At 48.1% G+C, this 26784-nt stretch overlaps 1 protein-coding gene across 2 annotated transcripts in view; it reads left to right on the top strand.

Annotated features, from left to right (window-relative positions):
* CACNA2D3 (calcium voltage-gated channel auxiliary subunit alpha2delta 3) overlaps window positions 1-26784 on the top strand; it is a gene marked incomplete at its 5' end in the record, with an annotated part of 806336 nt that overhangs the window by 415126 nt on the left and 364426 nt on the right. For both annotated transcript variants that reach the window (XM_081105975.1, XM_081105974.1), the window contains 2 exons: window positions 810-899; window positions 9893-10006. In XM_081105975.1, coding sequence (XP_080962101.1) covers window positions 810-899; window positions 9893-10006 — 204 coding nt within the window. The remainder of the gene's footprint in view (window positions 1-809; window positions 900-9892; window positions 10007-26784) is intronic.

The following is a 26784-nucleotide window of genomic DNA, read 5'->3' as shown; positions in this document are numbered from 1 at the left end:
TGGAGCAGGCTTTGATAACCCGAGCTGCTCTGAACATGAGGGTGCGGTTGCTGTGAGGGCCAGGTGGGCTGGGGAACGTCTTGCTTGTGGGTGTGTGAATAGTCCCAGGGTGAACTTTAAATCCGGCCTTGATTCAAGTTCGGCCTGGGTGTCATTAAAGCTGAATGGCTTTGAGGAGCCTACTGAAGCCCTGGTTCCGTTGGCCAGCAAGCCTGCAGTTCATTCCCGTGAGCAGTGGCCTGGTGTTTCCTGAGGGGGCACAGGCAGAACAGCGTCTTAGAACCATTAGCCGTGACCCAAGACCCGTCTCTATGACCTGCTCAGATTCTGTGATCAGTTTCAGGGACGTATGGCAGATGTGCCACGAGTGGGTGTCACCATCTCAATGCTGATGGCATGCTTGGGGCATTGTTGGGTATCAGGGCATGGTAAGGGAAAAAAGAAAAAAAACACAATCCTAGACCAGGAAATCGCCAGCAAAGGTTTTCCATGAGCGCCCCCCGCTGGTGACTTCCTGCCTCTTGGTGACTTCTCTGATCTGTTTTCCCAACAGACGGAGTGGACACCTTTGGGAAGAGAAGAATCCCCTTCCATAGAAAATAAATGGTTTCAGAATGGGTCCGCTGGAAAACAATGCCAGGCACCTAGTCTCTGTGGACAGGGACTTTGGTTCAGTGGACATCACACACACTCAACATGCCCCTGGGCAGGTGCTGGGCTCCCTCTTGCCCATTTTTTAGGAGCAGCAACGTGTGGGGCATTTCTCATAATAGGACAGACACTAATGGGTTTTCTGCTTTCTGTTTCAGCACTTCAGGGAGCACCTGGACAAACTTTTTGCCAAAGGAATCGGGATGCTGGATATCGCTCTGAACGAGGCCTTCAACATTCTCAGCGATGTAAGCTCCTCTCGGATTTGCCTTTCTCTCGTCCAACAGACTAGATGGGATTCATTTTAGTTGTCGACCAGCGTTCTGATTAGGCCTGGCTGTCACTGAGCAGTGTCCAGGCACAGGGTGGGAGGGTGAAGTGGCCGGCCCTCTGTGAGGTCTGGGGAACCAGGTCCAGTGGGGAGGTCAAACCAGCCCCCTGCTGGTCAGAGTTGGTGGTGCAGTCTGGTCGGGCCCACCAGCCATGCTTTTGGACTCAGAAATATCTGGACACCTTATAATGCAGATTTCTTTTCACCTGAGAAACTCTATGTCTTCATAGAGTAGACCCGTGAATGTGACGATGTTCCAAGGTTTAGGGTGTGCTAAACCTCTCCTCCCCTCTCTGCCAGCCCCTTGGAGATCCCCAATAAACAGTACCATAGCCCAGGTTCCAGTAAGTACTGCAGGGAAGAATTCTGTGTGATCAGCTGTGTCTCACACTTTGAACAAAGAGTGTTTTTTTCAAGTAGCACCTGCTAACATCCCAGGCAATGTGTTGGTGTTGGGCAGGTGATTCTTTTCCTTGAATCCACCTGGGTGAAGCTAGAACCACATGCGACTTTTGTGTCCCCGTTGCTCTGGGAGGGTGGTGGGGAAAATGATGACTGTCTTCATCAATGCAGTTCCTGGATCATTTATTTAGATAATATGTATTGTATGCTTTATAATGTCAGACAAGATGGTAGGGAACAGAATTGGCAACTGTTTGCCTTAATTTACCTTGCATGTTAGGGCAAAGGTCAGCACATTTTGGCCCATGAGCCACATCCAGCCTGCACATGTGATTGAAATGCAGCTATGCCCACCTGCTTGTGTATTGTCTGTGCCTCCTCACGCACTACATTGGGAGAGCTGGTTAGTTGCACTAGGCACCACATGGCCCATAAAACCTAAAATACTTACTGTGTCGGCCTTTACAGAAGGTGTTTGCTGATCCCAGTTCTAGTGAGCAAAGACAGATGAGGTATGTTTCCTATGAAGAAGGATAGCACCATGGTGTGAGCATGATGGCAGTTGCTGCTTTATACCGTGAGGCCAGGGAAGGTCTCTCTGATGCGGTGAGGTTGCAGGAGAGACCTGAAGGAAGTGAGGGGGCAGCCATGTGCATACGTCCAGCAAGAAGCTTCCAGCAAGAGGAACAGAAGTGCAAAGGCCCTGAGGCAGGGTGTTTGGCATTTGTACAATACAGCGAGGAGACAAGAACAAGTGAGGAAGAGAGAGTGTGCTAGGGAGTGAGATCTCGGGGTAGCAGGAGTCGGGTCATGTGGAGCTTGCAGACCCTGGCAAGGATTTTGGCTCTCGCTCTGGCTGGGATGAAGTCATTGGGGTCTGAGCAGAGAATGGCACATTGGGTTTCAGCAGCATTTGGCTGCTGTGTTTAGAAGCAACTGTAGGTAGGCAGAGACAATAGCAGGACGGCCATTAAATCATCTGGGTGACAGATAATAATGGCTTGGATCAGGGAGGCAGCAGTTGAGATGTTAAGAAGCAAAAAAATAGAGAGCACTCTTCGTATTTCAAACAGCAGGAGTTTAATTCTGAGAATTGGTTGCACCGGGACGGAAAAGCTGAGACCAAGCAGGGTATGACACAATCCACAGAAGAATGCTAGCAGGAGGCACTCCTCTCTAGGGCAGGAAGGACAACAGGAGGGGGGACTACATCAGAGCCTCCTCACTTGTGGCCGTCCAGAGGGGGCAGGACCACCAGGGAAAGGCCTGGCATGGGGGAGCTAGTGCTGGGGAGGAGACACAGCCATTGCCAGAGGACACCACACCCTTACGGCAGAGAAGGGAGAAACCGCTCAGAAACCTGGCTTCTCCCTGGTGTCCTCCAGTATTCTCCTGCAGATGAACTTTGCCAAGACTGCTGGGGAGACTGGGAAACAGGGTTTTCAGGAAAAAGGCGTGGGGTGAAGCTGAGAGTGAACAGGCACTAAATGGGGCGACCGCCGTGGTGAGGTGTTGCAGGAGCTGGGAGACCTGCAGAGGTTCAGGGCCTCACTGTGCTGAGCCTCCAGGCAGCTGTGTGGGGCCGGCTGGGCCAGGTTGCAGCATCCAGTCAACACTGCACAGGTCCTTTGTGGTGGTCAGTTATGCCCAGTTCCCAAACTTGACTTGTTCCTACTCAGCTACACTGACCTCTCAAGCCAAGAGTGGGGCCTGATTCTAGACTCCCTTTTACCAATACAGCTGTTGGTCCCCAAAGGCCATTTAGGTCTCAGCAACGAGCCAATGCCACAACCGAAGAGGAGAGACAAATAAGAAGGGAAGGTGCCACACCAGCTTCTTCAATGTAAACTAGCGTTTCTCAACCTGTGGGTCGCGACCCCTTTGGCGGTCGAACGGCCCTTTCACAGGGGTCGCCTAGGACCATCCTGCATATCAGATATTTACATTACGATTCATAACAGTAGCAACATGACAGTTATGAAGTAGCAACGAAAATAATGTTATGGTTGGGTCATAACATGAGGAACTGTATTTAAAGGGCCAGAAGGTTGAGAACCACTGGTTTAAACCCAAGGCCATCCCTCTCAGTCACCCCAAGGGGCTGTCAGGTAGGGATGATTAACATTTATGCAAGCCTCCTTGTTTAGGACAGTGCATTCTGTTAACACCTTATTAATAACTTAGAAGCATACCTGGCCTGAGCAAAGGGCCAAGCTACACCTTTAAATTCTGGCTTGAATCCTGGATGGATGCCTTCTCCGGGCTTGGAGATGCGGACCTCTGCCTCTCAGCAGGCTCTTTCTAGAAGCTAATATGAAAAGGACTTGGCACGATTGGAAAATTGCCTCCCTTTTTATTTTTTATCTCAAAAGCCTCATATCTGCAGCAGGGGGAGGCTAGTTTGAGCCGGGGAGTCCCTGTTTGGAAACCTGCCTGCAGTGAACTTCTGTTTTTTTGCTGTTCGGCAGAGGTGGTACAGGAGTGAGAGTTAGAAAGGCTCGTCCTGTAGTTATGTGTGTGGCCTCTGGAGTCAGGCAGGCTGGGCTGAGAAGCCTGATTCTGTGGCCTTGAGAAAGCTGTGCTCAGTTTCCCCTTATTTTCCTCACCTGTGAAAAGGGGACAGGAATAGACCCAGCACTGGCATCAGGATTTGTGAGGCCTGGTGCCAAATGAAATGCAGGCCCCTTGTTGGAAAGTTATTAAGAATTTTAAGAGCATGACAGCAGTGTTAAGCCAGGTGTATGGCCCTGAACAGCTATGCAGATCACAGGCCTATGAAGGTGGTCCTGGTAGACGGAGGTTGAGAAGTCGGCATGGGGAAGCGGTGCCTGGTCCCCTCTCAGCCGTGCTGGGCTCAGTGAGCAGAGCCGTCTCCGTGACCAGGGACACGAGGCTGCCTCAACTCTGCCAGGCTGCCTGTGGTTTCTAGGAGTAGCTCCCCCTCCTGATGCCTTGGTCCTATTCTCTGCCCAAGGGCTCAGGAATATCCCTTTGTCATTGGTGGTGAGAGGTCCTCATCTCCACTGGTTGCTAGTGGAGTAGGCGTCTTGCAACATCCTGAGAAAAGGAATTTTCTGAGGCTAGCATGCAAGAATGAGAGATTGTAAAAAATAAAAATAAAAATATTTCTGTGAATTCAAACCCCTGCGTTACCAAGGTCCCATTTCCCTCAGTCACACTATAAAAGAAGTCCCATTTTGCTTTCAGAAGAGCTAAAAAACTCAGTATCCAGAGTTTCTGTTCCATGTCAGGACATAGTCCAATCCAGGCTAGTTTAGTTAGTGTTTCTCACTGCGATCCACCAGTCCATTGTCTATAGAGGGAACATAGGCAGAAGCAAAGCCAAAGGGACCAGAGAGCCAAGAGCAAGTCAAGAGCATGAGCTCTTTTGTCTGCAGGATTATGTATCTCCAGATTTTCATGGGCTTCAGTGGCCCTGTCCATTCTGGTCAATGATCACTGTTCCCAGGATTGACTGACAGCAAGCACCTTCCTGACGTCAGCCCCACTCACTGTGCACGCACCTACCCTCCACTTTGTCCAGTCCCCTCCCCCAGCAATCTGCAGGGAATGGGCTGGTGGTTCCCTGGGGAGTGTGAAATTGCAGCTTCCTGGTGAAGCTGCCCAAATGACATGCCTCTAATGTCTGGCTTCCCCTTTGCTCCTTTCCTATTTTAATAACTATCTAATTATAATAGTATCACCTTCATCTTCCCCTCTCTTCTTTTCCTTGTCCGGCCCCTTTTCTCTTCCCTTCCCTTCCACTTACCAGTTTTGTTCTCCAAATCCTCTATAGCAGTGTTTCTCATTGCACGCCCAGTTGAATGCTGACCTTCCAAGATACTCCCACAGAGGTGCTGTGGTCAAGGTGGGGAGGTACACAGTGCACTTGGACATGGTAAAGGCTGGAAGTCCTGCAATGAACCGACCTTTTCAAATATGTTTACACCAGTATTCAAACATAGTGACCCAGGAACCCTTTATATCATGTCATACCCATAGGATTAGAATCTTGTATAAGTCACAGTCCAAGGAGCACATTTTCAGGCATGGGATCTTTGTGTACTCCAGGGGGGTAGATTGCCCTCCCAACACCTCTACAATCCAGAGACTTCACCACATGGTGGATTTTCCCCCTTGAATCCTGGTGAGAGAAGTATTTTTGAACCAGAGAAACATTCCACATACCTACCTGCTCTGCCTTCACCTGGAAAAATCCTCTAGGGCCTGGCCAATCAGAAGAAGTTATGGGCCAAATGTAAATCCGGAAAGTAAGAAACAGAAGGAACAAAAAAAATGTTACAAAATGTCCCTACTTGAGGTTGGTTGACAGTTGTCACCATATTTTTTTAGTGCACATTTATCCCATAGAGAAAAGCATTTCCATTTTATCTCTTGCCATTGGGCTTTTAAATAGTCAAACACTGAAAAACACAGAGATGGTTAATCTCTCATGAAAATGAAGCTCTAGCTATTTTCCCCTTCACTGATACGATCTTTACGTGATGTATTTCTCTTCCTGTGTATTATGCCTGCCTTTATAAGCAAATATGAAATAAAAAGTTATTTCTCAAACACACATCTTTCTTTCTCTCTGTCTCTGTCTGTCTCTGCCTCTCTCTCTCTCTCTCTCTCTCTCTCTCTCTCTCTCTCTCACACACACACACACACACACACACACACACACACACACTTGAAATTGTGACTGTGGCTGGAACTTAGAATAGCTCAGAGGTAACTATAACCAAATGCAGTTAATTCTGTTTTGCATTTACCTGCCTTTCAGTTTCAGTATTTGCTCAGATGGCTTAAAGGCTTGCAGTTACTATACAAACAGCTTTGAAAGGAGCATTGAAATACCTTTGTAAGACCCTTCTGGCTGTTGATCTCTGCTGCCTTCCTTAGATTCTGTTAAGAACACAGAGCCAGTTTGCTACAGTAGTTAGCATCTACCTTGTCATGTGACAACTGCAATTATCTTTTTGGCGATGAATATGATCTTTGCAGTGATTACCTTTAAAATTTTTTTCTTAGCCAATTAAATAAAATTCGGTGACATTTCAAAGACTGTTAATCATAACCAAATGCTTTAAATGTCAGGATGCATTGAAATTTTCTCTGCTAACTGATGAATCACTGAGCTAATTGTAGTTCATCATCAGGCCCTTGTCACTGTTATTATTATGGAAAACACTTTCATCACTCTTGCTATTCAACAAAAAAAAGTTCTAGACAAATATGAAGAGAAGAGATAGTACTCATCAAAGCATTTGAATTTAATTGCGTTCTCCCAAATTCTCCAACTGCAGATTGCTGCAGAGAATACCAAGGATCCAGCCAGAGAGGAAAATGATGTTTTTAAATAAACAGCTCTGGGCATTCCTTCTTCTAGTCTGTGTTATTCAGATGTCTTCATTTCTCCCTCCTCCCACCCCCTCTTTCTTGCCTTTTATTTGAGAGAGTTTTTCCAGGATGTTTTCAAATGAGTTGCATGAACAACATCCCCAAGCTATCCTGTTTTTCACCTTTCTGCACCCTCTGTGACTTGAAGCATAGATAACCTTTATTCAGTGGCCTGCCACTGGGTTTATTGAGTGGCTTCAAGGCTGTGTTGGATGCAAGCTCCCCAAAGTATCTCCAGAACAACCTGTTGATAAGACAAGGCTACAAGGCTGTTTTCCTTCCTGCAGTAAGGAACCAAGTGCACTCTGACCATAAGATCCAAGCAGTGTCTCACATGGGAAAGACGAAGTCCTTTATTGAGACTGATTGAAGTCTGAAGGCGTGTCCTTTAGGGAGGAGGAGAAGGAAGAGGCTTGGTTAGGACCCGGTAAGAATCCTAATATTATAGTGTAGGATTGGTAGATGCAGCAAGAGGAGGATTTTTAGATGGGAGTTCAAAGAGCCTAAGGTATGAATTGTCCTTTGATGCTTTCTATTGAAGAGCTGATGGGTCTTTCAGGAAGTTCCTGGAAGAAGCCATAAAGTTATTTGCCATTTTTATCTCTCTCAGCGAGAGTTTTCTGGAATATTGTTTTGTCAATAAAGATGGTAGAATAGTAGTTATGTGAAGCTTTGTGGTGTGATGGCTTTAGTTGTCAGGATTTCTACCTACTCATTTGTGTCATGGGCCATGTCTGCTCATTAATTCAAGGACACCTGTCCAGTCTGAGATGCAGGAGTGGCTGCCAGGGGCAGGACTTAAGTGAGGTCAGTGTCTAGTGCACAAAATGTAAGGAGCACTTACTCACTCTCAGGGTGGTAGCCCTGGTAACGCCAAGTGACCCTGGAACCCTGGACAGGATGGAGACAGGAGAAGGAAATGGACGATTGTGGAGTCCTACCATGTACCCCTATCTGCTCAAGGATCTTATTGGGAGGCCCTAGAGTGTGCTGAATCTGGAAGTGGCTTCTGGAGCTGGACTGCCTGGGTTCAAATCTCAGCTATGGCAGGTAGTAGCTGTGTGACCTTGTTAGCTAATGTCTCTGTGCTTCAGTTTCCTTGCCTTTTAAAATGGGGATAATGATAGTACCTATCTCAGAGGCTAGTAAAGGTTAAGTATATACTTATAGCCCAGCATATAATGAAATGTAACCTGTGTTGTAGCAAGCAGGTAAGCATGGTACTCCCATCAGATAAATGAAGAAAAGGACACTGTGAGGTGAGAACTCACCCCAGGCACACAGCTTGTGGTGCTGAGATGGGGTTGAGCACTTTCCACTGCCCTGCGATACACCATGCATGTTTCCAGTTGGCTTTGCTCTGTCCCAATGTGGCCTCAAGGCAAGTCATTCTTTCCTTCCATTCACCCACGCATCCATCCACCCACCCATCCATCCATCCATCAATTATAGTCTTCTATCAAGTTACTACAACTTCAAACTCTACATCAGAATTCTAAGTGCATGGAGACTGGGAGTTAAACTTCAACTTGAATGTTTTATTAGCTCTTTGGTTCACCAGGAGGTAGCAGCCAATCCAAAAGAAGCTTCTATCCCTTCCCAGTTTCATGGTCAACAGTTCAAACATGCTGGGTGCCATTGTATGTACTGTTTTTTAAAAATACGTTTTTATTGATTTCAGAAAGAGAAAGGGGGGGGGAGAGAGAGAGAGAGAGAGAGAGAGAGAGAGAGAGAGAGAGAGAGAGACATCAATGATGAGAGAGGATCATTGATTGATGCCTCCTGCACACCCCCTAGTGGGGATCAAGCCAGCAACCTGGGTATGTGCCCTCAGGAATCAAACTGTGACCTCCTGGTTCATGGGCCAACACTCAACCACTGAGCCATACCAGCGGGGCTATACGCACTGTTGTGTGTTTTTCCCCCTCTCTGGAATGCCCTACCCCAGACACTCACTTCCTTCAGAAGTTACTCAAGTGTCACCATCTCAGTGAGGTCTTCCCTGACTACTTTTTCTAAAGGTACCCCTTTCCCATATCCTATTCCTTTTGTCTGTTTTCTTTCCCCACCTCTTAGCTTCACCATCATTAAACACACAATATAATTTACTTATTTACTTTGTATTTCTATGTCTCCCCAGATAGAAGGGAAGGGATTTTTGTATGTTATATTGCCAGCACTGTGTGGGCTTTTAGTAAATAATTTTCAAATACATGAATAATCTTTATAGTTTATAGTGGATGGAGTTTGATGTCTGAAGGTTAAAGACGTTTTGTGGTTCCCATGCCCTGGCATTGTGACATCATTGTAGGGTTTTTAAAGAAGGACGTGGTGTTGCTTGGAATTGCAGCATGAATGACATTCATTGAGGGAAGTCTTCACTCCTGACTCAGGGAAGAACACGAAGCTCAACAAGCCCAGTCTGGCCCCCACCCTACCTCTCACTGAGGCTGGGACTTTTCAATGTATGTAAAGCTGAAAGCTGAGGACATGTAGGGCTCTGCACACCAGTGGGCACAATCTTGGAATTTCAGCATGCTACACATGCTAACGTGCATAAACTAGTACAAAATGTTACAAGCTTTCAGCTATATGTTGAAAACAAACCCTAAACCAAGGGTGCTTAAGCTTCTAATCTGAATTGTTGTGATCCTGACTTTATTCTCTATATGTCCAAAGCCTCCTTGATCTTATTGTATAGAACAGCTTGTACCCATTTGACCCATTCAAACCAGACACAGATTTTGAAAGAGATGTTGCCTGGCACACAGCCCGCCGTCCATATAATGTGTCCCTGACGGGCCGTGCCAACTCCTCCGGGCTTGTGTTCTGAGACTGTCTACACCGGGAGGTGAGAGAGGTTAGATATGTTCACATCTCACTTCCCACCTTATACCTGGTTTTCAGAAATCCCTCCTGTGGTCTGTATGTTGTTCCAAGTTGTCAGAGTGTGACCCCCGCGTGGGGAAGGCCTTGTTGAGCAGGTTCTGCGTTGGTGGTGCCCGTGCGCTCTCCTCTGAGAGGCTCCCTAAGCCCACGGCCTCTTGCCTCTGAAGTCTCGCTCTCTGATGAGTTGTTTTATTCTGCACGTACTTCTTTCTGCAGTTCAACCACACGGGACAAGGCAGCATCTGCAGCCAGGCCATCATGCTCATCACCGACGGGGCGGTGGACACCTACGACACGATCTTTGCCAAATACAACTGGCCAGAGCGGAAGGTAAGTGGATGCTGAGCCGGCCACGAAGTGTAGTCCATGCAGAAGCTCTGTTGTGCGGAAACCTCCGGATCGTCCACAGATAAGTGCCCCGTGTAGATTTAATCGCATAATGGCCTCTGGTTTCTCAGCCTTGTGTTTGTTGGTTCACCGCAACAGAACTGTGGCTTTCCTTGTTCCCCAAATGAAATGTGTTTGGAGGAGAGAAGAGCCCTGTAAAGGCATGTTCAGTGGAAAGATCCGCTGTGACGTATGCTTTGTCCACTTGGGGCAGTTCTCCTTGTTCTCCACGAGCCAGAGTTGCTTGGTGGGTCTGCATTCGTGGATGGTGAGGTCAGCCCCAGCGCCCCTGCGGCATCTCCTGTCCGGTTCTTTGTTGCTACAGCTCCTTGCCGAGCCCTCATGACCACCCAGAACCTTCTTGCCATCCCTCCCCCAGTGCTGTTTCCCACGCGGGTCCGAGTATGTTCTCTATTCTAATTACTTCTTTGCTCTCCAGGTGACATCTATTTATCTGTTGAACCAGGTGCTTGGGTTTCAGTGATGGATATTAATATTTTTGGTGCCTTTTGAGTGCTTTAACCCAGAGGTTCCTCAAGCTATTAGCCATTTTGAATTCGCTGGGGAGAGCTCTTAAGTTATGAATATACAAATCTTCCTCTACACCAGTAGTCGGCAAACTCATTAGTCAACAGAGCCAAATATCAACAGGACAATGATTGAAATTTCTTTTGAGAGCCAAATTTTTTAAACTTAAATTATATAGGTAGGTACATTGTTATTAACTTAATTAGGGTACTCCTAAGCTGGCCTTTGCTAAAAACGTCCTCAATCTGATTGAGGTACGTTCGCTGAGGTCGACCCCTTCCAACTCTCCCATCCACACTCGTCTTGTATACTTGTTTCGTCTACCTCCTTTCGTTCATCCTCTCTATATGTCCAAACCATCTCAACAGACCTTTCTCAATCCTTGACACTACATCTTATTTCACTCCACAACATTCCCTGAAATAAACTTAATAAACTTTACTGAAAGTTTTAAGTCAACTTTGCACTACTGTACGTGTGCTCCCGCACGTGGTATTTTGTGGAAGAGCCACACTCAAGGGGTCAAAGAGCCGCACGTGGCTTGAGAGCCGTGGTTTGCCGACCACTGCTCTACACCTACTGAATCAAAACCTCTGAGGTTATGGCCCAGGAATCTGTGTTTTCAGTACGTTCCTCAAGTGGGCACCAACCAGCAGATGGGCAGCAAGGGATCACTGTCTTACCTAAAGGGTGGCATTTCAGCAGGGAAATGAGGTCACTGGGAGAGGGCACTAACCTGGGGGCATCACAGAGTGCTCTCCTACCCCCTGTGCTGACAGCCTCGTTCTGGTGGCCTCTATAGGTGCGTGAGACCATCCAGAACAAGTCCATCCTGCTTGTTCTGCTTAATATGTTTAATTTCTGGGAACTGAACTAATCATGCACACTTGGCAAAAAAAGAAACAGAAGGCAAATGACAACTGTGCTCAGCCATATCTGGGGAGCAGGGACCCTGGAAGGAGCGTGAGATGTTGGTTCATGTTCCCTCGCTCACTCTTGATCCCCACATGTCTCTGATAACATTGGCATCTTACCTCACCAGGTGTGAGTCTGATTTTTAAAGGTTCAGACCTTTGTACAACCTGGTTCCCAGACGGACAGCACCTCCTTCCCTGGGGTTTACCCTTAGAAACAGCCATCATTTCTGAGGCTGGAGGAAAAGCTAGCTGTGCTGGGCTTACTAAGAGAATGTAGGGCTCTGACACGGCACCTGCCTAACTAATCCAGGAATAAATTTGACTGCACACAACTTCCTCAATAAGCACTGACTTTAGAATCCAATCCTGAATCAGATGATGTTCACTGTTGGACAAGGTGACTCAGATGCTGTATTTCCGGTGACGATTTCCAGGGACAGGTAGAGGCCAGAGTTCATTCCCGATAAGTGTATATGACGTGAAAGGAGGAACAGGCTGGGTGGATGTGTACACCTGTAGCACACGGCACAGTGCTGGGCACATGGCTGGTACCTAATGTTCAACCCTCAGGGTGGCTAAGTGATGGGGCCGGGAGGGAGGTCCCAGCACCAGTAAATGTGGATGCAGTCAAATAAGAGGTTCATGGATGCCATGACATCTCACAGCAGGTTCAAGGGTATTTTGACTAATTTAAGACCATCTTAAGTAAAAGAAGAAAGCGAAAGGGCCTTTTAATAAGCAGCTCCAGCACCACCAAATGTGTGGTCATATGAGTCTCATGCGCAGAATCACATGAATCCCTCCCGCTGGGTGATACTTGATGGAGAGCAGTTGCCGGAATATCCTATGCTTGCAGAGAGAGGCAGAGGATGAGGGCTGCACGGTCATAATTCTTTAGACAAAACACAAATTTTAACATATCTTTCCAAAGGAACAATATTGACTTTAGGCCAGGTGCTTCCTAGGATTGATTGGAACCAGGGTCCTGGAAATTTCAATGTTGCACAAAAACAATATCATCTACTTAGAAAGTACTATCAAGCAGAAGCAGATTTCTTTCTGTAGCAAGAGAGTCTTTTTCTATGATTAAAAATTCATAGCAGGACACCTTTCCTTTCTGTTCCATTCTGGAGAGTTCCATAACATACAAATACACATACATGTACACATAAATGTACATGTGTACGCATACACATGCATATACACATACAGTCTCTTCTCCGTGGCTTCTCCATGATGATGCAGGTAATACATGTATATAACACCCTATATGGTTGTTCCCTGTGTTAAAGTGAGATGATGGGCAATGTCTACACGGTCATCTTTCTCTGTTATTTTGAACACTAGGGGCTCAGTGCACAATTCGTGTACCTTGAAAGGAACTGTGGGCCTCAAGGCTGCGGTGGGCACAGGGTCAGGTCTCAGCCCATCCTCCCCATCCCTGCCTGGCCCCCGGTCCCCTGTCTGCTGGCAGCCACACTCCGCTGCTGCAGCTCCATGTGCTGATGGCACTGGCCCCGCTCACCCCAGTCACTCGGCTGACGGCGCCAAGTGATTGGGACTGGCACCAGCAGTGGGTGCGAGTGGAGCCAGCACCATCAGCTGGTGCGAGCAGTGGCGGCTGCCCCAATTGCCCCTAGGAGAAGGGGGAGGTGGAGAAGCCCTCAGGGGCAATCAGGCCGGCAGTCACTGCTCACACCTGCTGATGGTGCCAAGCAAATTTTCAGTAACCACCAGAGGCTCGCCCCGATAACAGCGACCAGCACCCCATCTTGGTCTGGCACCCCCGCTCACCTGCTCCACCATCCCGCTGTGGCCAACACCCGCCATATCCTGTGCTCTGTTGCCTGCTACTGATGCCTGCCATGTTCTGCACATGCCCCCTGTGGTTAGCATACCTCATAGCGACTGGTTTTTTAGGTTGTTCTGCTGTTCAGTCCATTTGCATATTAGCCTTTTATTATATAGGATTAGCAGAGGGTTGTGTCCTGAGGTGATTGGTAAGCTTCCAGATGACAGAAACAGGAAATGGGTTCAGGAAGAGGAAAAATGACCTTAAGGCTAGAGTCTGATTCCCATGAGAGAGTCTTTCTCAAACTTGAGACAGCGAGTAGCAGAACCTCCTGGGGGCTCCTTCCCACAATCCCTGCTTACCTATCTCCAGTGATTCTGATTCAGTGGGGCCCCCATGGCCTGAGAGTGAGCATTCCTCACAAGTTCCCCAGGGATGCCTTGGCTGTGGGTGGAGCAGTACCCCTGGGGAATTTCTGCCATAGAGTCCAGGGAGTGGGTGTGGTTACTCTGTGGGCTCTGCCACTTTTTCTACCCTCTGTCAACCTTTACAAGGACCTATCCCCTCGGGCATCTAGTTACTTATATAGCAATACTATAAACATCCAAAACCTAATGGCTTAAAATAGCAATTTATTATTTCTTGCAATTCTGTGCCTTAACTGCATGGCGAGTTGGCTCCGCATGGTGCCTGGTGTGGTCTCTAGTTCATCTGGGACCATGGCTGGGCTGCCTCCATTGTGTTAAGCACGTGGTGCCTAACTCTCCAGGACCAGCTGTGAACTTTCTCTCCTAAATATAGTAGCCTGGACTTCTTTACAGTATGGTAGCTAGGTTCCCAGACAGGGAGAGGGGGAGGAAGTAGGGAGCAGGCCAGAGGAGCTCTTGTGGCTATCTAACACCTAACCAGGGCTTTGCGTAAGGCAACTGATTAGTAAATCATTTTAGAATGAGTGGGAAGAAGGAATGCATTGCTGGTAATTTAACTCTGAATCCATGAAGGCAGCAATTGCTGATGCAATGTGTCCCTTGCCAGTATTGTATTTCTGAGTGCAGAAATGAGGAGCTATTTATTCATTTATTGGGTGCCATTTACCTTTGCCTGATATCCATTGGTTTGGGGCTTAATAGCAGCCCTTGTACACTTGGAATAAAATATGCACTTCTCAACATGAAAGGGACTCATTCCAGGATCTGCTCAAGAAATAAACCTGCCTACATTTAAATTAGAAAAACAGTTATACCTGCCATCTATGTAGTTGTTCTTCCAAGTGAACTATAATAATAATAAAAAAAAGCTGATGCAGTTATTTATCATTACTTCCCCTGATGTGCCAGGTAGAATGGATAGTAAGAAATGGCAAGGAAGGCCCTAGCTGATGTGTTTCGGTTGGCTGGGTGTCGTCCTGAGCACCAAAGGTTGCTGGTTCGATTTTAGGCCACATACCTGGGTTGTGGGCTTGATCCTCAGTACGGGGCACACTGGAGGCAGCTGGTCCATGTCTCTCTCTCTCTCTCTCTCTCTCTCTCTCTCTCTCTCTCTCTCTCTTTCTCTCTCTGTCTCTCCCTATCCTCTCTCTCTTGAAATCATTAAATATAAATCATTTCATAAATATATGAAATGGTAAGTGATTTAAAGAAAGGATTGCACACTAGGCCAAATCTGATCCATTGCCTACTTTGTGTGGCCTATGAGCTATGAATCAATGGTTTTTCACACTTTTAAATGGTAAAAATAAAAGAACCTCAAGGAAAATAATATTTCAATATTAATGTGAGAGGTATATAAAATACAAAGTTTACTGCCCATAAATAAAATATTCTTGTAACACAACCATCCCCATTTGTTTACACGTTGTCTATTGTTGAAGATTTGTGACCGAGACCCTGTGGCCCACAAAGCCTGAAATATTTACTATCTGGCCCTTTAAGAATATGTTGGCCAACCCCTGATCTAAAGGCATCAACAGGGTGTTGTTGGCAGTCACTGAGATGCCCTCGGAATTGTGTGCATTGGCTGAATTCAAAACGGTGGGGGCAGTTTCTCCCGACGTTCCCATAGTTTTTCTCTACTTGAATAACTATACTGGCCACATATTACATGGTGGGGGGTGCAGCCTTGATGGCAGATACTTCTCTTTATGCTATGGGTATGTCTCCTCCATTTGTGGAGCCATCCTTTCAGCTTTTTGAATCCTTTCTGCCCCTTTCCTTCTCCTTCAGCACTGCCCTAGGAGCTGGGGTACAGTGCATGGTGATGGGACTACTCAGAAGGAAAGCGAGCTGTGGCACCCAGCCTGGGGCTTCCCCCAGTGCCTGGAAGGTGGCATCTTCATAAATGCTCTCCCTAACTTCCCCGGGAGCACTGTTTATGGTGACGTGGCACATGGCAGAATGTCACGGCTTTCAGGTCACTGGGCCAACAGGGGACACCCTGGAGAGAATCCAACTTCCTCTTTTCCCAGACCCAGGAAAGCAGAGCCCCCCCCCCATACAAATAATATGGAACCTTTAGAACCCCTATCTCGGTTGGGCCAGAATGGGCCTACTCATGGGTTCATGACTCTTATTTTGCTTTGCGTTACACCAGGACCCTCTGTGCCTGTCAGATGGCCCTGTGCTGACCTCCTCCATGTGGGTATGTGATGAGGGACGTGGGCAGCACTGTATTCCCTTTGCTGAACTTTACATCCCATGACTATTTGGTAACTGCCAATTCGGACTTCTTAATCCCTTCACCTTCTTCACCCAGTTCCCCAACCCTCTTCCCCCCAACAGCTATCGGTCTGTTCTCTGTAACTATGAGTCTGTTTTTACTTTGTGTATTTGTTTATTTTGTTTTTTTGGATTCCACATATAAGTGAAATCATACAGTATTTGTCTTTCTCTGTCACCACACACCTGCTAGACTGGCTGTCATCAATGAATCAACAAACAACAAGTGCTGGTGAAGATGTGGAGAAAAGGGAACCCTTTTGTATTGTTGGTATCAGGAATGCAAATTGGTGCAGCCACTATAAAAACAGTATGGAGGTTTCTCAAAAAATTAAAAATAGAACTGCCTTATGACCCAGTGATTTCACTTCTGGGTGTATATTCAAAGAAACCCCAAACACTAATTCAAAAGAATATATGCACCCCTATGTTCATTGTAGTGTTATTTATAATAGCCAAGATATGGAAGCACCCCAAGTGCCCATTAGTAAATGAGTGGATAAAAAAGCTGTGGCAGCCGAAACCGGTTTGGCTCAGTGGATGGAGCGTCGGCCTGCGGATTGAGGGGTCCCAGGTTCGATTCCGGTCAAGGGCATGTGCCTGGGTTGCGGGCACGTCCCCAGTGGGAGATGTGCAGGAGGCAGCTGATCGATGTTTCTCTCTCATCGATGTTTCTAGCTCTCTGTCTCTCTCCCTTCCTCTCTGTAAAAAATCAATAAAATATATTTAAAAAAAAAAAAAAAAAGCTGTGGCACATTTGTAAATGGAAGAAGAATAAACTCATACTATCTGTGAGAGCATGGATGGACCTAGAGGGTATTATGCTAAGTGAAATAAGTCAGTCAGATCACAGATAACAAGTGAAAGGACTAATGAATTAGAAATCATGGTAAACCTCCTGAAGGAGACAGTAAGGGCCAGACACAGAGAATGGGGCACAAGGCAAGCCCCTGTGAGGGGTGAGCAGGTAAGTGAAAGAGCTGGGCTGAGGGGCAGAGTGAACAGCACTTTCAGAGGCCCGAGGAGAAGGTGGGCGTGTGAGGAGCTGGAGGAAGAGCAAGGGGCTAGGTGGGAGTGTCATGGGAGAGGTTGGCAGGACAGCCAGGGGCCAGCTCCTCTGGCCTTTAATGGGCACAGTAAGGAGCTTGGATTGCGATCCAAGGGTAGTGGGAGCCACAGAAGGTTCTTGATCAGGGAGAGGCCTGAGCTGATTGTTTTCAGAAGTTCTCTGACTGCTGCATGGGGGTCAGGCTACCAGGCATGGGCCTGAGCTGTGTCTGCAGTTTGGGTATTGACACGCCTCATCATAATCGATTTCAGTGGGTGGGGACTAGGGGCCAGGTTTCTTTTACTGCCTGTGACTGCTTCCAGGTGATCCCGGTTCTTCCTGCTGCCTTCCTTCCCGGCTCCGTTGAGTGGTGACACGTCTCTGTCTCTCGCTCCCTGACTGAAGTGGCATTTGGGTCTGAAAGTCTGGGGTGAGTTTGTGTCATTGCTGTATTTTTTCCAGGGTGAGAAATCCTAAAGCTGTCTTAGGAAAATGACAGGGACATTCGTCTCTCGTGGTCAGTCAGCAGTGTGACAGGAAAAGGCGTTTCTGTCACAGTGTGAGAGCTCACCCGGGCCCCCCTCGCCGCTGAAGGGAGAGTCACAATGGTTCGCTGTCTCCCAGCATATCTTTAATTACTTCTGCGGGGATAAGACATCCTGTGACTCGGGGAGAACATGAGGAGACAAGTCAGGAGCGGGGCCCACTGGTGCGTGGCTGCTGCCAGCCACCGAGAAATCAGCTCCTGTCGGGCTCCGACAGCCGTGGGCACCTCCCGCCACAGCGGCGCGGGTCTCATCCCCACCCCCAGAAAGCACGCAGGGACAGCGCACATTCCTGCTTTCCCCCTGCTGCCCTCCAGGAGATGGATATCAAAGCCACTCTGCAGGGAACTCCCCCCAAACCCAGCCCCACGCTAGGTAGGTGCAGAGCCAAACACTTTACTTGCTTTCTCTCATTTCATCCTTAGCGCTGCCCAGGGGGACACTCCTGCCACCGTTCTCTTCTTGCAGGGCACGGAACTCCGGCTCAGGGATGTTGTCATTGATCCCACAGCTCTGAGCTGGGGGCTTTGCTCCTTCGCCACGTGGGACTGTCGCCACACCTGTGGTCTCAAACTGAGGGTCTGGTGGTCGGGTGGGGGGAGGGGACGGGGAACTGCTAAATAGTGTTTCCTGAATTCCCTTCTCTGCAGATGTGCCCCGGAATCGGCATTGTGATAGGAGGCTCCAGGACCACACTTTGTGAGTCATGAGGGTTTTCATGCCCCTCCATGGCCTTGTGGGTGACGACTATTCATCTCAGCTGAGGGGCTCTGGGAAATGCCACTGGGGACCATGATGTCACCACTGGAGCAGGCAGGGTCCAGGCAGGGCAAAAACCCATCAGTTATTTTTTTAAAATATTTTTATTGATTTCAGAGAGGATCAGAGAGGGAGCGAGAGATAGAAACATCAACGATGAGAGAAAATAACTGATAAACTGCCTCCTATACGCCCCACACTGGGGATTGAGCCTGCAATCAGGCATGTGTTCTGACCGGGAATTGAACCGTGACCTCCTTATTCATAGTTTGATGCTCTAACACTGAAGCATGCCCACAGGGCCCCACCAGTTATTTTAATGAGAGAACTTAATGTTAACCAGAAAGGGCAAAACGAAGTCTAGGGTGACATGGAAGAAGTGACTTCAGGAAACAGCCACCCACCCCTGTGGCTGGTCCGGGAGGAGGGCAGGGGAGGGGCAGAGAGGGGAAGAGGTTGTTAAAGTTTAGAGGCTGAGAGGAGAGGACTTGGGGGGCTGGGACCCAGACCTCTGAGGAGGGCGCCCTGGTTGGGAGGCGCTGGGGTCTCTGAGCACCGACTGGGCAGGGTGCTGTGAGGCTGGGACCTCTAAAAGGGATGAGTGTTGGAAAAACTACAGAGTGGATTCATTCAGTGCTGCTGGGATGAACTCTCCCTGCTGGGGCAAGTTGCCTGGCTGGGCTGATGGGCTGGGAACAAGAGGCCAGTGACAGCGAGTTAGAGGGAGCAAGTCCCTTCTCCCTCCTCCATCCCTGCAGCCTCCTTTTCATGACCCTGTGGGAAGAGCCTGGCCAGAGCAGCAGGCAAGGCAGAAGTGGGTTGCAGAGTCCAGCCCAGCCTCACAGAGCTGGGGGATCTGGGGCTGAGGCCTGGCCATAGCCAGAAGCTTGCTGAGTGAGTTCAGCACTAGTTGCAGGCTAATGGGAAATGAGTCCCATGTCCGGTTCTTATTTTCTGGGTTTTATTTCTCCTGGACTAGGAGTAGGGCTCTTGGGGAGTGGGCAGGGCAGGGAGGCATGCTGCCTACTGGGAAGAGGGTGGAGTCCGGATGCTGACAAATCTGTCGCCCTGCTTGTGATGGGGGCTAATTACAAACGCCTTGCAGTGTTGTTCAGAACAAAAGAGGATGTGCTACCAAGCTCAGTGCTGGACCCAAAGTGGGGGGAGCACGCAATGCTGTGCCATCAACATTGTCGCCATGATGGCCAACCACTGGCATTGCTAAAACTTTTATTTAACGTTACAGTTAAAATGTAATTGTATGGGCTGAATTCAAGATGGTATAGCAATATATTTTCAGATGCGGAAAATAGAAAGTACTTTTCTTATCCCTGAATCGGGATTCTTCTTATGCGGTGTCTTGGTTGACTTATAAGAAGATTATTCATCTGCATTTTAAATCATTTCTAGTCCTTGCCTTTACCTGTTTAATGAATAAATATGTATGCAGTGTCCTTTATACCTACACTTGTAGCACCTATCAAAATGTGCTGAGATCTGTTCACCCATTCAATATCGTTAATTAATGATACATAAGAGCTAGTGTTTCTCAGTTCAGAGGAGCAGCCCATCTGTATTAGTGAAATGCAAAACGGAGATTGAAAAGTAGTGTTGCTTTTATATTAGCATCCCTTAACTAAAGTGGCGGCCAAGGCTCTGACTGCCTGGGCTGGGTCCAGACCTGACCGTTTCTGAGCTGTGTGACTTTGGGCAAGTGATTGGATCTCCTTGCGCTTCCTTTTCTCATGTCGGGAATGGGATGGGGTGGGGACAAGACCTGTGCTGCCCTCCCAGGGTTGTTGTTGGGGGCAGATGAGTAGTGCCCAGAGTCTAGCACAGGGGTGGGCAAACTTTTTGACTCGAGGGCCACAGTGGGTTCTTAAACTGGACCGGAGGGCCGGAACAAAAGCATGGATGGAGTGTTTGTGTGGACTAATATAAATTCAAAGTAAACATCATTACATAAAAGGGTACGGTCTTTTTTTTCAATAGTTGTATTCATTTCAAACGGGCCGGATCTGGCCCGCGGGCCGTAGTTTGCCCACAGCTGGTCTAGCAGGTCCCTGGGAACAGCAGGTGTTCAGTGGATGTCAGTGATGGGGAAGAGACTGTGGCCTGTGGATCCTGGGCCAGACTTGGCGGATGCATCTGCGCATCCTCCTCAGGCAGCCTGCCTGCTGTGAAACAAGAGCATGGGACTGGGTGCGGTGGGTTTGGGAACACAAGGGGCTGGTTGAGTGGGTTTGGAAGTTCTCAATCCTTTTTATTTCCCTGAGAATATCTTTATTATTTATTTATTTATTTATTTATTTATTTATTATGTGGTTAGCTTTATTTATTTATTTTTTATTGAGGTAACATTGGTTAATAACATTATGTAAGTTTCAGGTGTACAACATTATAATTCTACTAGAGGCCCAGTGCACGGATTTGTGCACCATTGGGGTCCCTTGGCCTGTCCTGTAGAATCAGACTGAAACCTGCTCTCTGACATTCCTCAAGGGGTCCTGGATTGCAAGAGGGTGAAGGCCAGGCTGAGGGACACCACTGGTGCATGATTGGGCCCAGGGAAGGATGCAGGAGGTTGGCCAGCCAGGGAGGGACCATGGGAGGGCTCCAGGGTGTGTTGGCCTGTTTCTCTCTGTCTGGATTGCTGGACCCCAGCAGCAAGCTCACTTACGGGTTGGAGCATCTTCCCCCTGGTGGTCAGTGCATGTCATAGCAACTGGTCGACCAGTTGACTGCCCCCTGGTGGTCAGTGCAAGTCATAGCGAGCAGTTGAGTGGCCTTAGCATATCATTAGCATATTATGCTTTGATTGTTTAAATGGTCAACTGGACGACGGGGCATTTAGCATATTAGGCTTTTATTATATAGGATGTCTGTATACAGGACCGCGTGCTAACCACCAGTAGTCCAGTTTCTGTCTGTCACCATACCTTTGACCCCATGCATTTGACCCCATTTACTGGTTTAGCCCTCCCCACCCCTCTTTCCTCCTGGTGCCCACCAGTTTGTTGTGTGTATCTGTGACTTGTTTTTCTCTTAAGCAGCCTCGCATTATTTCCTTACCTCACATGCTCCCTTTGTTAACCTCCCCCCACAGATGATTTGATGGGAAGCTCCCAGCAGCCTGTCTGGACGGGGAACTGGTCTGGCCAAGTAAATGCAGGTTTCTCTCTTCTAAGAGGGGCTCGGCACCTCTGGCAGCCAGAAACTGCCCCTGAAGTTCACCGTCTCACCCACTAAGCTGTGCCCACTTCCCTGCAACCCCCTGCAGGATGGGCCAGGGAGGGGACTTAGTGGGGTGCAGAGGAGGGCAGAAAACATGTGCCATCCATAAAGGCACCCACTGTTCATGGAATTTGCCAGCCGACTGTTTCCACGTGTTTCCTTGCCACTTTTCCACCTACATGTGAATTCTGATCAAATCAGATTTCTTCCCAATTCTCAGATTTGTTTTTCAGAAGTAGGCACTCCACACAGCAGCCGGGCACTTTGGAAACTACAGGTAAATTGTGTCAATGAATCCCTAAACCTCCACCGTCTCCCCACTTTATGCTGAGGGTAGGCCCAGGTCCCTAGAGAGGCGCACAGACCTGGCCTGATGGTGTCTGCTCATTGGGAATGTTCTCCACTGCTTGCCCTCGTGCCTTCTGACAACCTGCTGCTCTTGAACGAGGTCTGCTGTTTCTGCCCCCTCTGCCTGGACACTGTAACCCAGATTTCTACATTGGCTCACTTCACACCTCCTTCATGTCCTTGCTCAGACACCACTTTTCAGTGACACCTACTACTATGACCATCAGATTTGAAGTTGCTCCCGACCCTGACTGCCATTATCTTAGCTACTGCTTTCCTTTTAGTGGTAGAGTTTTTCATCTTGTAACATATTAGATAAACATTACAAGGAAGTAAATTGTTTGTTGTCTCATCCATCGGAAGCATGATGCTATGAGAATAGGGTGCTGGGTCTCTCTTGCTCATTGATGTTCCCCAAGTGCCTATCAAATGCGCATGCTCAGGGAGCCTTCTGGAAGGAGGGAGTGAATGCCACCCAGCACTTTGCCAAGAATTTCATTTGATTCTCTCAGCATTTTTACAGTATAGGTATTCATAGTATGCCTCTTTTATAGGTGAGGAACCTGACTTGAGAGCAGGTTAAGTAACTCTACTCCAAAGTCCTAGCTTTATCCTGCACTCCAGCACCCCATCCTGGCCTGAGGCCTGGGGTGGCAAGAGCCTGCCTAGGGCTCTCTCATCAAGCTTCCTTGGGAAGACAGAGTGCCCAGGGAAAAGGCTTCCAGGTAGTGGAATTTCCAGCACCCTGACTATCTAGACAGCAGAGGTGGCATTATCTCTACAATGCTTATCTTCTCCAGTAGACTCGAGATCATTTCCTGTTTGGTTCTCCCCAAAGCTTAGTACTTGACACAGTGCTGGATGCATAGCAGGTGCTCAGGAAATGCTGTGGAAGGAGAAAGGAACAAGTAGATTTAGGTCAAGGCAAGGTTTCCACACCCCCTTGCACATCCCTGCAGCCTTGTGTTGTCAGTGCTACATGCACAGAGGAACTGAACTACCCTTGAACTTGACCCTGATAGCCCAACAGGAAGAATCCCCAGCTCCAAACCTGACCCTGAGCCTTGCACTTCTGGCACTTCGTGTTTGTTTCACAACACTAGGTCTTTATCACAGAGGAGCCATTTTTTTTTTTTTTAGCTAACTTTGCTGTGGGACAAATCAGCTTTATGCCTCATAAATGAAGCTCCTTCTTCTAGCAGATTTTGGGAAATCGAATATTCTCTGAAGGCTGACTCTTGAATTACCTCCTCCAACACCTGGGATAAAACCTGAGTCTTCCAATGCCAAATGCTGTTGGCCATCAACCTGTTATCCGTCCAACTATCTTTACCTTAGTCATTTCCATATCAAATTGAAGGGAGGAGATTTCCGGGCCTTAGTGAACATGATCCATTACTTCAGCCCAGCACCTTGGGACTTTCTCTCAGCACAGAGCCTCCCACAAAAGCCTTCTGCCCCCTCCCAAATTCCATCATGTAATAAAGATCTTGTCCTGACCTCTTCACTCCTCCGGATTCCTATCTTGAAAACGAAACAGCTGATGGTGGTGACTAATGGGGCCTCTTTGGGGAGACACATACGAGCTGCGTGTTGACTGTCCAGCAGGAAGTGGCTGCCTGGCGAGCCTCACTGGAAAGCAAAGAGGCCCACGTGGAAGTCTGTGCTGGACACACACTGAGAGTGAGATGGATGGGGATGGCCACACACCTCCTGGGTCCACATCAGACCCTAGAAGGAATTTCCAAGGTGCCCTTTGGTTTGGAGGGTTAATCTGGCTGGGGCAGCATCTGGTTCCTTTTGGGTCAGAAACCTGAATATTTGGTACTCCCTACCACTGGTTCTATAAATCTGACCCTCAGAACTCATGGACACTTTCAGCCTGTTAATATTTGGATCATTATTATTTTGCTCACGTGATTTTTTTTTCTGTGCCTCAATGGGACAGAGATAAAATGTGATGGTTTTAGAATTTCAAAGACTGTTCTGGTTTAGACTCAGGATGGAAGCATCTATGTGAGCCAAAGAGAAACTTTCCGAAATGTGCTTTCTCCTCACAGAATAATCATCTTAACCCTCTTAAGAATACTGATGCTTTCCCTTCATCTGGACTTAGGAAATGGTCTGTTAGGAGCTCTTCTCATTAACAAATTTCTAGACCCCTCTTCAAAAAAAAAAAAATCCAGGGATTGGCAACTGGAGCTCTGACATCAGGGGAAAGGGATGGTTCTTAGTTATGGGCCTCTCTGATTCTGTCTCTTCCAGACAGAACACTTAAGAATTCCCTTGTTGCTGCCATTCACAGGGGAGTGTTAGAAATCTGACATCGAGGTTTCTCCAGGCCCTTAAGAAATTCTTAGAGCAGTGGTTCTCAACCTGTGGGTCGCGACCCCTTTGGGGGTCGAATGACCCTTTCACAGGGGTCGCCTAAATACACCCTGCATATCAGATATTTACATTACGATTCATAACAGTAGCAAAATTACAGTTATGAAGTAGCAACGAAAATAATTTTATGGTTGGGGGTCACCACAACATGAGGAACTATATTAAAGGGTCGCGGCATTAGGAAGGTTGAGAATCACTGTCTTAGAGGAACAGGCATATGGCTCACACAGACATCTCACAGTTTGAACGTCTGACTTGAACTTATATATTTAAATATGTTTTTATTGATTTTTAGAAAGAGAAAGGATGAGAGAGAGAGAGAAACATTGATGAAAGAGAAACATCGATCTGCTGCCTCCTGCACACCCCCTACTGGGGATTGAGCCCACAGCCCTGGCAAGTGCCCTGACCAGGAATCAAACCTGGGACCTCTTAGTTCATGGGTCAATGCTCAACCACTGAGCCACACCAGTGGGGCTATATATACTGACACCATCAATTAGAGTTTAAAATGAGGTATTCATATTGGTTATTAACTCTTTACACATTGTCAATCCCATAAGGTGGATGCCATGTCTTTTTTGGTCACCAATATATGCCCAATACTCTTTGTATTAGCACAGAAATCACATGAGTGAGAGTGTGTGTGCATGTGACTGAGACTGAACCCAGGCCATGTGCTAGCAGGGCTGGAATGACCTTTCAGGTGTGGGACTTGAGGCTGCCCTCTGAGAGCTTATCTGTGATCCCTGGGAGGTGAGGAGTGTTGACCAAAACAAAGATGAGTGTAAAGGGAGTCTAACACCCCCCCCGCCCCCCATCCTGATAGACTAAACACTGTGCATGGAACCCTGCAGGGGTTTCAAAGTGCCTGACGCTGAGAGACGTGAGAGTTTAGGAAGTCCTCTTGGATGGGACAGCCAGTTGTTCCGTTGGGTGCTATTGGTGGCCTTCTCTGTTCCTCATCCTCCTGCTTCCCTCACTCCTCCAGGTCTGACCCCTGCTGCTCCCTTAGCCTCAGGCCACAGGAGCAGGTGCTGATCTGGTTGCCTGGCCCCAGGGGAGGAGCTGCTGCACTGGCTTCCCTCCTGAAGCCGGTGCTGTGCAGGCTCACGTGGCAGGTGTGCTTGGTGGGATGTGTCCCAGTACGTAGACGATGCAGCAAAGGAAACTGCTTTTCCGAGTTGATGTGGGACAGGAGAAGCAGTGGGGGTGTCCCCGAGTCGGACAGTCTCGGTGTGAAGGACGGAGAAGCACAGTGTGATGTCAACTTGGTCTTGAGCTGTGATCCTAAGCCACGCAGTTTCCTCCAAGCTTCTAATTTGTAAAATGGCCTTAGTAATAGTAACTCCCTCTTAGTTTTCGTGCAGGTTTTCTTGCAAGAACCACGATAAAAGGTCCGTGGCAGTACCCGTGGTCCACGGAACCAGTGAGGGAAACGGGACAACATTCTTGAGGAAGGAGAAGGGAGTGTATGAGGCAGGATCCCTGCAGAGCCCTAGAAGAAACGTGGGACCTGAGAATGACGAGCATTTAAGAGGAATCCTCCAGGCCTTTCTGGAAGCATCTCTCTCTGCCCTGGCTGGGACCAGATTTCTCATTGACTTAATTTTAAAATGTCACCGTGACTGACCACCATCTGTTGTCCCGTTGCCTGGATGGCCCGCCAGGTCATTGGGGGAAGTGCTGTGGCCTCGGTGACTATGGCGTGTTTTAGGGACAGTGCAAGGACTTCTGTCGTCCTTAACCCCATCTGGTCTGAGGGGCTGGTGTGAGTGACATGTCCACGCGCTCGTCACCAGGCCTCTCGGAGCTATCTCCGTGGTGACGGGGCCTTCAAGGCGCCGAGACTTTGATCAACCTGTGGCGGAGGGCTGTGTGCATCCCTTCCTGGATTTCTTCTTTTAAAACACAAAAGGGATCTGGAATTGATCCCAGATAATACATCTGCCTCTTCACTGCACTTCAGAAGGGCAGGATGACAAGAAAGGCGATGAAGACAACTAAATGCATTTATGATTTATGCCCCTGTGATAAATCAATGGATGATTTCTCCCCAAAATGTGGTCACTGCCTGGTAACTCATACCAGCTGACACATCTGTGAGATGCTCAGGGGAACGGGGGCCGAGCCCCTCCTCGCCATGTGCACACCAGGTCTTGAACCCGCACCCCTGGGACGGGGATTTGGACATGAGAGAGACAGGGCCGTCCCATGTGGTCAGGAAGATGGCTTCTCACTGCCCCTTTCCCCCAGGAGCCCAGGTTTTCCTTCCTGCGGCCTGATGGTGCGGTTCTGCTCAGCCTGCCTTGGTTCATCTCCAGCATTCCTCTCTAGACTTGCCTTCATGTGTGGTGAGGGAGAATTTTCCATTCCCTAAAGGTGATTTGATCAGGCCAGAGTCCTCAAAGCAAGTGGGGAGAGTGGAAAATCACATTAACTCTTTCA

Source organism: Myotis nattereri (genome assembly GCF_964212035.1).
Source record: "Myotis nattereri genome assembly, chromosome: 14".
Taxonomy (NCBI): Eukaryota; Metazoa; Chordata; class Mammalia; order Chiroptera; family Vespertilionidae; genus Myotis; species Myotis nattereri.
The sequence above is the reverse complement of the archived record's forward strand: the minus strand, read 5'-3'. Positions and strand labels throughout refer to the sequence as shown.